General features: G+C 37.3%; 1 protein-coding gene across 4 annotated transcripts in view; it reads right to left on the bottom strand.

The window, feature by feature from the left end:
• The window catches only part of ITFG1 (integrin alpha FG-GAP repeat containing 1), a 236288-nt gene that overhangs the window by 200545 nt on the left and 23599 nt on the right, over positions 1-12144 (bottom strand). For all 4 annotated transcript variants that reach the window (XM_033845061.2, XM_073795662.1, XM_033845062.2 and 1 more), the window contains exon 6: positions 8052-8146. In XM_033845061.2, coding sequence (XP_033700952.1) covers positions 8052-8146 — 95 coding nt within the window. The remainder of the gene's footprint in view (positions 1-8051; positions 8147-12144) is intronic.

Genomic DNA, 12144 nt, shown 5'->3' with positions numbered 1-12144 from the left:
GCTGTGTGTCAGATGCTAGGACTATGATAACCCCTCTTTCTTGTTCCTCTTTCAGGAACAAGAAAGAGGGGTGGGGGAATGCTTAAAGAAATTGTTATAATCTACCTGAGTTGTCACAGCCAAGATCTTATCTTTGCTTGATAAATGTATGTATGTATGAAGGATATTACATTACTCTTTCTCATTACTTTGTACAGTGACCCCAGTTAGCTAGAAGCATCCATTTACTTCGGGCAGCAGTTCTCAAGCTGTTTGGTGTCAGGATCTCTTTAAACTCTTAAAAATTACTGAGGACCCCAAAAAGGTTTTGTCTATGTGAGCTATATCTATTGATATAATTTACTATAAAACTTAAAACTGAAACATTTTTAAAACATAAGAATACATAAGCACACATACAAGACGTCAGAACGATGAGGTCATTATATGTTTTTAAATTTCTGGAAAACTCTATTGTAGACTTGTGAGAGAATGAGAGCAAGAATGACAGTGAAAAGAGTGAAAAGGCAAATAGTGTCTTATAGTTTTTATGAAAATTATTTTGCCCTCATGGACCCTCCAAAGGGGTCTTTGGGATCCTCAGGGATACCCAGACCACACTTAGAGAACGGCTGGCCTAGGAAAAGATTAGGGTTATTACAGCAGGACTGCAAAAAAGAGATAATATTCAGCTTTTGATTTCCAAAAATGGCAGTTATTGAGTCTCTATCCAGAAAAAAGTATTTAAAGTCAGACTTTGTTAAGAATGAAAACAGATATCTAAATCCCCAGAATTCTGTTTACATATTAAAAGAAAAACCTAAGGATCTGAACAAATTTTACTTTAAGTCACAGGTAGAAACAACTCAAGTCTGGATGTTAGCTACCTAGGGAAGCGATGAGAAGGCTTGCGGTAAAGAGGAGGAGTCGGAGATTGCAGGAAGACAGAGTAGAGTCAAGGCCAGTTTCCCTGACCACTCTTAAGGTGAGGGTTCAACCTCGAGGGGGATAACAATGATGAAGTTGAAAGGAAAGCAGAGTACAAAGGAAGACCAGGACCCTGCTACTGGAATTCAGGGAGGAGCCTATCTTTTGAGATGATAGCTATGTACAGGGGTTATCCTCACAGAACAAAAACAGAGCATGGAGGGTGTAACCTAGTATTCTCAAACTTCCCTTCATTTTCATGTGTGGCAAAGGGACTTAAGACCCCCTGTGCTGAATATCAACAGTAGCCAAGCCGAGGGCCGATGGATCTTCCAAGGGCTACTACTATGGTAGAAGGCAAATGAATTCCATGGTAGACGATGAACAGTGGACAATCCAAGTCAGAGGGCTGAATGGAAGAGGTGGAGCTTCAGAGGAATCCATTAAAACAGGATCAGATTCAAGGCAGGATCAAGTCAACCAGGGAAGACTGTGAGGCTCTGACTGAGCAAGGAGAAGAGATCAGGAGGTCTCCAGCTGCCAAATACCAGCAGGGCACTTAATACACAAGGGCCATCAATATGGCTGTGTAAGAACCTCAGAGCAGATACAAAGAAAGACCTCTTCTTCCAATTCCCTGAGGACATATAAGCCTATCCTTAGGCTCACCCAGTTGCCATTTTTGCTAGGAGAAGAGAAATGGGTTAATATCCAGAAAAACTGAAAATTTAACCAATAAATTAAAACCCTCAAGAGACCAAGATACATAATTTTAATTGAGAAGTTTAAATTCCATTTCTCCAATACCTGCCCAAGGCACAGAGCCTTGATTTTAGAAAACAAAGAGGTTATGTTTCCTGTGTATACCTATGTTATAATCTGTTAAAATTTTAATGCCAGTATTTATGATATTCCTTTTAAAGTGAGTCTTCTTTTATTTAAATATAATAAATCTCTTATTTAAATATAATAAATCTCTTATTTAAATGATCAACGATTCAGACTGTTCCTTTTATTTATGGCGAACCTATAAGAAGGTTTTGATGACCCACATGCTCTATAAGGCAGGACACAGGTAAACAATAAGTTCAGGAATTAATTCCTCAATAGCAAGGTATGAATCCCTTGAATCCCAAGGCCTCTTTTGAAATGCATGTCCTGTTTGGCCAGGGAAAATCTGTAGCAGCGAACTTTTACCTTGTTTTCACTTGGGCTAGGCATTATACACTGCAAAACTTTTGTTGGGATAAATTGTAAGGGAAAAGTTTACTGCAAGGGATGAAATTAACTTTGTGGAAAATTCAGGGCAAATGGGGGTCAGTTTGAGAACATCAGCTGGCTGAAGGAAAGACAGTAATGTCACCAGAGCCCCAAGAGGATGAGAGAGACCAAGAACAGTACAGATGAAGGGACCTCAAGATAGGTTTCACCCATTTCACAGCTGTACTTAAGGCCAGCATTTCCACCAGTATTCCCTTTCATTCTTCACTCTTGGATATTGACTTTAGGATGGGAGAGTAAAACAGAAGTGAAAATGTTTTGGTGTTACTTCTTTGAAGAATACATCCTGAAATCACATATCTATGTTCACATCTCCCGTCAAGCCACAGCTTTTTTGAATAAATTAGTGAAGTTCAACAGTACTTCAACAAGTAAAAGTATGCTTTAAAGAATTTATACATATTTACTTTTGGATTTTCCAATTGTTGTAATGGGATGACTTGTATTCATGTCATTTTCAAATAAAACGTAAAATCTACTGAGATACCTCTTTGGATATATTTTCCAACATCTGACAACAATCACTTCCTCTTTCATTAAAAAAAAAATTCCTTACAGGCAGAGTTGGTGTTGATTAAGGAAATCTAATATTACTGAACTGAAAGAAACTAAGTTTCTAAAACCATATACGTAAAATAAACCTTTCTTCAAAAAGGAATTGTAAAAAACAAGTCTGTCTGTGAGTGTGTGTGTGTGTGTGTGTGTGTGAATATAAATGGAATGATGTCCATCGACAGATGAATGGATAAAGAAGATGTGGCACATATATACAATGGAATATTACTCAACCACAAAAAGAAACGAAATTGAGTTATTTGTAGCGAGGTGGATGGACCTAGAGTCTGTAATACAGAGTGAAGTACGTCAGAAAGAGAAAAATACTGTATGCTAACACATATATATGGAATCTAAAAAAAAAAAAAAGGTCATGAAGAACCTAGGGGCAAGACAGGAATAAAGACACAGACCTACTAGAGAATGGACTTGAGGATATGGGGAGGGGGAAGGGTAAGCTGGGACAAAGTGAGAGAGTGGCATGGACATATATACACTACCAAATGTAAAATAGATAGCTAGTGGGAAGCAGCCGCATAGCACAGGCAGATCAGCTGGGTGCTTTGTGACCACCTAGAGGGGTGGGATAGGGAGAATGGGAGGGAGACACAAGAGGAAGGAGATATGCAGATATATGTATACGTATAGTTGATTCACTTTGTTATAAAGCAGAAACTAACACACCATTGTAAAGCAATTATACTCCAATAAAGATGTTAAAAAATAAATTAATTAAATTAAAATAAAATTTAAAAAAAAGTATTTTACACTTTAACTCCTCAACTTTTTTGAAAAACAGGTAGCAAATAATATTTACACAAAAACAGTTATATAGATTAATGGAACAGGATAGCAAGCCCAGAGATAAACCCATGCACATATGGTCACCTTATCTTTGATAAAGAAGGCAAGAATATACAGTGGAGAAAAGAAAGCCTCTTCAATAAGTGATGCTGGGAAAACTGGACAGCTACATGTATAAGTATAAAACTAGAACACTCCCTAACACCATACACAAAAATAAACTCAAACTGGATTTAAGATCTAAATGTAAGGCCAGACACTATCAAACTCTTAGAGGAAAACATAGTCAGAATACTCTATGACATAAATCACAGCAAGATCTTTTTTGACCCACCTCCTAGAGAAATGGAAATCAAAACAAAAATAAACAAATGGGACCTAATGAAACTTAAAAGCTTTTGCACAGCAAAGGAAACCATAAACAAGACCAAAAGACAACCCTCAGAATGAGAGAAAAATATCTGCAAATGAAGCAACTGACAGAGGATTAATCTCCAAAATTTACACGCAGTTCATGCAGCTCAATAACAAAAAAACAAACAACCCAATCCAAAAATGGGCAGAAGACCTAAATAGACATTTCTCCAAAGATATACAGATTGCCAACAAACACATGAAAGAATGCTCAACATCATTAATCATTAGAGAAATGCAAATCAAAGCAACAATGAGATATCATCTCACACTGGTCAGAATGGCCATCATGAAAAAATCTACAAACAATAAATACTGGAGAGGGTGTGGAGAAAAGGGAACCCTCTTGCACGTTTTTTGGGAATGTAAATTCATAAAATACTTTTAAAGGAAGGAAGTTTTATTACTTTTACCAACCACCAGGCATGCTTTACTCATTTGCAATTAGTATACTATATAAAAATGTAATTGCAAAAGCTGATTAGAAGTGTTTGAAAACTTGTTTAAAAAAAAAGGGAGGAATAAGAAAAAGAAATAAGAGGCATCCAAGTTAGAAAGAAAAAAGTAAAATTATCTCTGTTCATAGATGATATGATCTTATATGTAGAAAACGCTAAAGATTCTACCAAAAAAAAAAAACCTGTTCAGACTAATAAATGAATTCAGAAAAGTAGTAGGATACAAATTAACATGCAAAAATCAGCTGCATTTCTAAACACTTACAATGAAAAATCCACAAAGGAAATTAAGAAAACATTTCATTTACAATAGAATCAAAATGAATAAAATACTTAGGAATTAACTTAACCAAGGAGGTGAAAGACTTATATAATTAAAAACTATAAAACATTATTGGAAGAAATCATTAAGAAGACAAATAAAGGAAAACACATTGCATGTTCATGGACTGAAAGACAATATTGTTAAGATGTCAATACTACCCAAAGTGACCTATAGATTCAGAACAATCCTTACCAAAATCTCAATGGCACTTTTTACAGATATAGAAAAATCTGTCCTAAAATTCATATAGAATCTCAAGAGACCTCCTAAAATAGTCAAAACAATGTTGAAAAAGAACAAAGTTGGAGAACTCACACTTCCCGATTACTAAACATATTCCAAAGCTGTAGTAATCAAACCAGGATAGTACTACAGGGAACTCTCCTCAATGTTATGTGGCAACCTGGATGGGAGGGGAGTTTGGGGGAGAATGGATACATGTATATGTATGGCTGAGTCGCTTTGCTGCGCACCTGCAACTATCACAACATAATTGGCTATATTCCAATATAAAATAAAAAGTTAAAAACAAACCCAAAAAAACCCCAGTGAGGTACCAGCATAAATACAGACATATAGGTCAGTGAAAATAACAGAGAACCCAGAAATAAACCCTTGAGTATACAGTCAAATGAATTTTGACAAGGGTGATAAGCGGGGAAAAGACAAGTCCTTTTAATAAATGGTGCTATGGGACTTCCCTGGTGGTCCAGTGGTAAAGAATCTGCCTTCCATTGCAGGGGATATGGGTTCAATCCCTGGTCAGGGAACTAAGATCCCACATGCTGCAGGGCAACTAAGCCTGCATGCCCCAACTACTGAGCTTGAGCGCCTCAACAAGAGAGTCCGAGTGCCACAAACTACAGAGCCCACACGCTCTGCAGCCTGAGCACCACAACTACAGAGAGAAAATCCCCATGCCACAACTAGAGAGAAGCCTGCGCACCGCAACAAAGACCTGACATAGCCAAAAAAATAAAATAAATATTAAAAAAAAATAAATGGTGCTAGGAAAACAGGATATACATGCAAGTAATGAAGTTGGAACCTTATCTAACACCATATATATAAATTAACTCAAAATGGTTCAAAGCTCTAAATGTAAGGGATAAAAGTATAAAACTCTCAAGAGAAAATACAGGGCAAAAGCTTCATGAAAGTGCATCTGGCAATGACCTTTTGGATAGGACACCAAAGGCACAAGGCCACAAAGGAACAACAGAAAAACTGGACTTCATGAAATTAAAAATTTTTTGCATACAAAGACACTATCAACAGAGTAAAAAGATATCCCATAGAATGAGAGAAAATATTTGTAAATCATGTATCTGATGAGGGAGCAATATTATGAACAGAGACTAACTAAAACTTAACAACACCAAAGAAACAACCCAATTGAAAAATGGGCACAGGACTTAAGTACACACTTCTCCAAAAAAGATATGCAAATAGCCAATAAGGACATGAAAAGGTGCTCAACATCACTAATCACCAGGAAAAATGCAAATCAGAACTACAAAGAGGGAATTCCCTGGCAGTCCAGTGGTTAGGACTCAGTGCTTTCACCGCTGGGGCCGGGTTCAATCCCTCAATCCCTGTTTGGGAACTAAGATCCAGAAAGCCACGTGGAGCAGCAAAAAACCAAAGAAACAGAACAAACCCACACTACAATGAGATATCACATTATACCTATTAGAATGACTACTATGAAAAAAAAGAAAATAACAAATATTGGCAAGTATGTGGAGAAACTGGAACCCTTGTACACTGTTGGTGGGAATGTAAAACGATAAAGTTTCTGTGATGGCCATTCCTCAAAAAATTAAACACAAAATTATCATATGATCCAGCAATTTCACTTCTGGATATATACCCAAAAGAACTGAAAGCAGGATCTCTAAGAGATGTTTGTACATGAAAGTTCACAGCAACATTATTCACAACAGCTAAAATGTGGAAGCTGAGCAAAATGTGGTTATATACAATTCAGCTTTAAAAAGGAAGAAAGTTGGGCTTCCCTGGTGGCGCAGTGGTTGAGAGTCCGCCTGCCGATGCAGGGGACACAGGTTCGTGCCCCAGTCTGGGAAGATCCCACATGCCGCGGAGCGACTAGGCCTGTGAGCCATGGCCGCTGAGCCTGCGCGTCCGGAGCCTGTGCTCCGCAACAGGAGAGGCCACAATGGTGAGAGGCCCGTGTACCGCACAAAAAAAAAAAAAAAAAAAAAAAAAAAGGTCACAATGGAAATTTTACATTACGTGTATTTTACCACATTAAAAAAAACTGGAAAAAAATGAGAAGGAAGAAAATTTAAGCATTTAACCTGCCTGTCTCAACTGTACTTCGGGTGACTAAAAAGATAATAATAGATGTTCCTTTTGTTTGTCTGTTTTAAATAGAAAATTCCAGCTGATAATATGTGTTGAGGAGTGATAGATTTAGGGTGCTATGATTTTGTAAATCCTTTTGAAATAGTGGACTTGACAATGATCATCAACAGCTGCTTAAATCTAATCACTGGCTTAGAGGAAATACAGGGGACAGAGTCACATATTAACATCACAGGGACACTATCAGCAAAATCCACACTTTGAGAAATTCTTTAAGACAGGTGTTTTTTCTTCGTATGTATGTACATCATTTAGCTCCTAATTTGATAGAAACAATTAGGAGAGAATTGGGGCATTTTGAATAGTGAGTAAGTATTTGCTATTAAGAGAATATTGTTAAATTTTTTAATGTTTGGAAATGATCATGAGGTTGTTAAAAATAAAAAAGTCTGTATCATTTAGAGACACAGATTGAAATATTTATAAATGAAATGATACAATGCTTGGGAATTCCTATAAAATTATCGGGGTGGGAGGAGGGCTCATGGGTGGTTATACAGATGAAACAAGATTGGCCATATACTGATTATTGTTGAAGCTGGGTAATGATTAAATGTGCGTATATCATACTATTCTGCCTACTTTTCTATATTTAAAATTTTCCATAATAAAACTTTTTTGAAGTCTTTGAAATTCTTTAACACATAAGGTAAATATTTTTCTTACAATTAAATTTACGGCATTTATTAGTCAATAATCCAAATTTTGATGTGGTTAACAAACAGCAAAAAACAATAACTAAAGACTTATTTATTGCATCCAGTACTTTTTACATTTTTCCGATATCACTAACTTCCTTATAACCTTTTAACATTTTGGTCTTAATGTTCAATTCAATAACAAATGACTACTAGGAAAACAGTAAAAATCTCATCCTTTGGCAGCCTAAAAGAAATACTTTACATTTATGTGCAACTCACCTGCTGTAAAATCTTCAGTTAGATCAATGAATGCATGAGAATGTGGAATCCGCATTTTACTTTTAATGGTCAATGCAGGATGCCATGATAAATTCCTAAAAGAAAAATTTTTTTCTTAAGGCAAACATCAAATGAGCACTGTTTTAAAACAAAAATATCTGCATGCAAGATATTTTAAAAACGCACTTATTCTTAGCTCTGTCACATACTCTAAAATTCACTCTTTCAGAGTGTACAATTTAGTGGTTTTTGTATATTCACAGTGTGCAGCCATCACCACTATCTAATTTCACATTTTCATCACCTCAAAATGAAACTCTGTATTCATTAGTAACTTCTCATTCTCCCCACCATCAAGCCTCTGGCAAACACTAATTTGCTTTCTGGCTCTACGGATTTCCCTATTTTGGACGTTTCATATATATGGAATCATATAACATGTGGCCTTTTGTGCCTGGTTTCTTTCACTTGGAATAATATTTTCAGGTTCATCCATGCTGTAGCATGTGTCACTACTTCAGTCTTTTTTATCCCTGAATAATATTTAATTACATGGCTATATTTTTTGTAAATCTTTTTCAACTGTTGATGGACATTTGACTTGTTTCCACTTTTGGCTATTACAATTAAATGCTGTTATGAATAATCATGTACAAGTTTTTATGTGGACATATACATATGTTTTTGTTTTGTTTTGTTTTATTTGCGGTACGCGGGCCTCTCACTGTTGTGGCCTCTCCCGTTGTGGAGCACAGGCTCCTGATGCGCAGGCTCAGCAGCCATGGCTCACGGGGCCAGTCGCTTCGCGGCATGTGGGATCTTCCCAGACCAGGGCACAAACCCGTGTCCCCTGCATCGGCAGGCGGACTCTCAACCACTGTGCCACCAGGGAAGCCCCTACATATGTTTTTGATTCTTCTGGGTATATACCTAGGAGTAGAATTGCTGGGTCACATGGTAACTCTATACTTGACTTTCTAAAGAACTGTCAAACTGTTTTCCAAAGTGGTTTCATCATCAGACATTCTCACTAGCAATGTATGGGTATTTCAATACTTTAATTCCATTATGAACACTTACTACTGTCCGTTTGTTTTATTATAGCTACTTACTGAAGGGTTCTTGTGGTTTTGATTTATATTTTCCTGATGTCTAATGATGTTGAGCATGTTTTCATGTGCTTGTTGGCTACCTCTATATCTTTAGAGAAATGTCTACTCAAATTCTTTGCCTATTTTTCTTTTTTTTTTTTTTTGCAGTACGCGGGCCTCTCACTGTTGTGGTCTCTCCTGTTGCAGAGCACAGGCTCCGGACGTGCAGGCTCAGCGGCCATGGCTCATGGGCCCAGCTGCTCCGCGGCATGTGGGATCTTCCCGGACCGGGGCACAAACCCGCGTCCCCAGCATCGGAAGGCGGACTCTCAACCACTGTGCCACCAGGGAAGCCCCCTTTGCCTATTTTTAAATTGGGTTATTTATTGCTTTGAGTAATAAGAGTTCTTTATATAGACTATATCCTAGATCTTTAACTGATGCACTATTTGCAATATTTTCTCCCACTCTGTACAGTCTTTTCAGTTTCTGGATAGTGTCCTGTGCTATGTAGAAGCTTTTAATTTGACAAATCCAGTTCTAATTTTTTTGTGTTGCTTTTTTCTTTTGGTGTCAGATCTAAGAACCCATTTCCAAATCCAAAGTTATGAAAATTTACCCCATGCTTTCTTCTAAGACTTTTATGTTTTAGCTCTTATATTTATATCTTTAATTCTTTAAGTGTAGGAAAAATAACTTAATATTATCATGGGTGATATTTTCCCGACACTGTGGAGAATGATTATCTTTTATAAATATTAATTCCAAAGTTTTCAGCCATGAAAAAGAATGAATTTATACCCCTATCTCATACCATATACCAAAAATTAACTCAGATGTCTCAAACTGCTAAAAGAAATAGAACTCTTGTATACTGCTGATGGGAATATAAAATGGTGCATTAGCTATGGAAAACAGTTTGGAAATTCTTCCAAAAGCCAAACAATGAATTGCCATATGACTCTGCATTTCTATACCTAGATGTATACCAATAAGAATTGAAAAACACACTGTTTGCAGATGACATGATACTATACATAGAGAATCCTAAAAACTCTACCAGAAACCTACTAGAGTTAATCAATGAATTTGGTAAAGTAGCAGGATACAAAATTAATGCACAGAAGTCTCTTGCATTGATATACACTAATGATGAAAAACCTGAAAGAGAAGTTAAGGAAACACTCCCATTTACCATTACAACAAAAAGAATAAAATACCTAGAAATAAACCTACCTAAGGAGACAAAAGACCTGTATGCAGAAAACTATGACACTGATGAAAGAAATTAAAGATGATACAAACAGGTGGAGATATATACCATGTTCTTGGATTGGAAGAATCAACATTGTGAAAATGACTATACTACCCAAAGCAATCTACAGATTCAATGCAATCCCTATCAAACTACCAATGGCATTTTTCACAGAACTAGAACAAAAAATTTCACAGGAGATAAACCCACACACATATGGTCACCTTATCTTTGATAAAGGAGGCAAGAATATACAATGGAGAAAAGACACCCTCTTCAGTAAGTGGTGCTGGGAAAACTGGACAGCTACATGTAAAAGAATGACATTAGAACGTTCCCTAACACCATACACAAAAATAGACTCAAAATGGATTAGAGAACTAAATGTAAGACCGGACACTATAAAACTCTTGGAAAGGGGCTTCCCTGGTGGCGCAGTGGTTGACAGTCTGCCTGCCGATGCAGGGGACACGGGTTCGTGCCCCAGGCCGGCAAGATCCCAGGCCGGGAAGATCCCACAGAGCAGCTGGGCCCGTGAGCCATGGCCGCTGAGCCTGTGCATCCCGAGCCTGTGCTCCGCAATGGGAGAGGCCCGTGTACCGCAAAAACAAACAAACAAACAAACAAAAAACTCTTGGAGGAAAACATAGGAAGAACACTCTTTGATATAAATCATAGCAAGATCTTTTTTGACCCACCTCTTAGAGTAATGGAAACAAAAATAAACAAATGGGACCTAATGAAACATAAGCTTTTGCACAGTAAAGGAAACTATAAACAAGACAAAAAGCCAACCCTCAGAATGGGAGAAAATATTTGCAAATGAAGCAAATGACAAAGGATTAATCTCCAAAATATACAAGCAGCTCATGCATCTCAATATCAAAAAGACAAACAACCCAATCCAAAAATGGTCAGGAGACCTAAATAGACATTTCTCCAAAGAAGATATACAGATTACCAACAAACACATGAAAGGATGCTCAACATCACTAATCATTAGAGAAATGGAAATCAAAACTACAATGCAGTATCACCTCACACCAGTCCGAATAGCCATCATCAAAAAATCTACAAACAATAAATGCTGGAGAGGGTGTGGAGAAAAGGGAACCCTCTTGCACTGTTGGTGGGAATGTAAATTGATACAGCCACTATGGAGAACAGTTCGGAGGCTCCTTATAAAACTAAAAATAGAGGTACCAGATGACTCAGCAATCCCACTACTGGGCATATACCCTGAGAAAAACATAATTCAAAAAGAGACAGGTACCACAACGTTCACTGCTGCACTATTTACAATAGCCAGGACATGGAAGCAACCTAAGTGTCCTCTGACAGATGAATGGATAAAGAAGATGTGGAACATATATGCAATGGAATATTACTCAGCCATAAAAAGAAAAGAAATTGAGTTGTTTGTAGTGAGGTGGATGGACCTAGAGTCTGTCATACAGAGTGAAGTAAGTCAGAAAGGGAAAAACAAATACCATATGCCAACGCATATATAGGAAATCTTAAAAAAAAAAAAAAGGTTCTAATGAATCCAGGGGCAGGACAGGAATAAAGACACAGATGTAGAGAATGGACTTGAGGACATGGGGAGGGGGAAGGGTAAGCTGGGACAAAATGAGACAGTAGCATTGACATATATATACACTACCAAATGTAAAATAGATAGCTGGGGGAAGCAACTGCACTGCATGGGGAGATCAGCTGGGTGCTTTGTGACTACCAGAGGGGTAGG

Source organism: Tursiops truncatus, chromosome 19 (genome assembly GCF_011762595.2).
Source record: "Tursiops truncatus isolate mTurTru1 chromosome 19, mTurTru1.mat.Y, whole genome shotgun sequence".
NCBI lineage: Eukaryota > Metazoa > Chordata > Mammalia > Artiodactyla > Delphinidae > Tursiops > Tursiops truncatus.
Note: the sequence above shows the minus strand (reverse complement) of the source record. Positions and strands in the feature narration are given on the sequence as shown.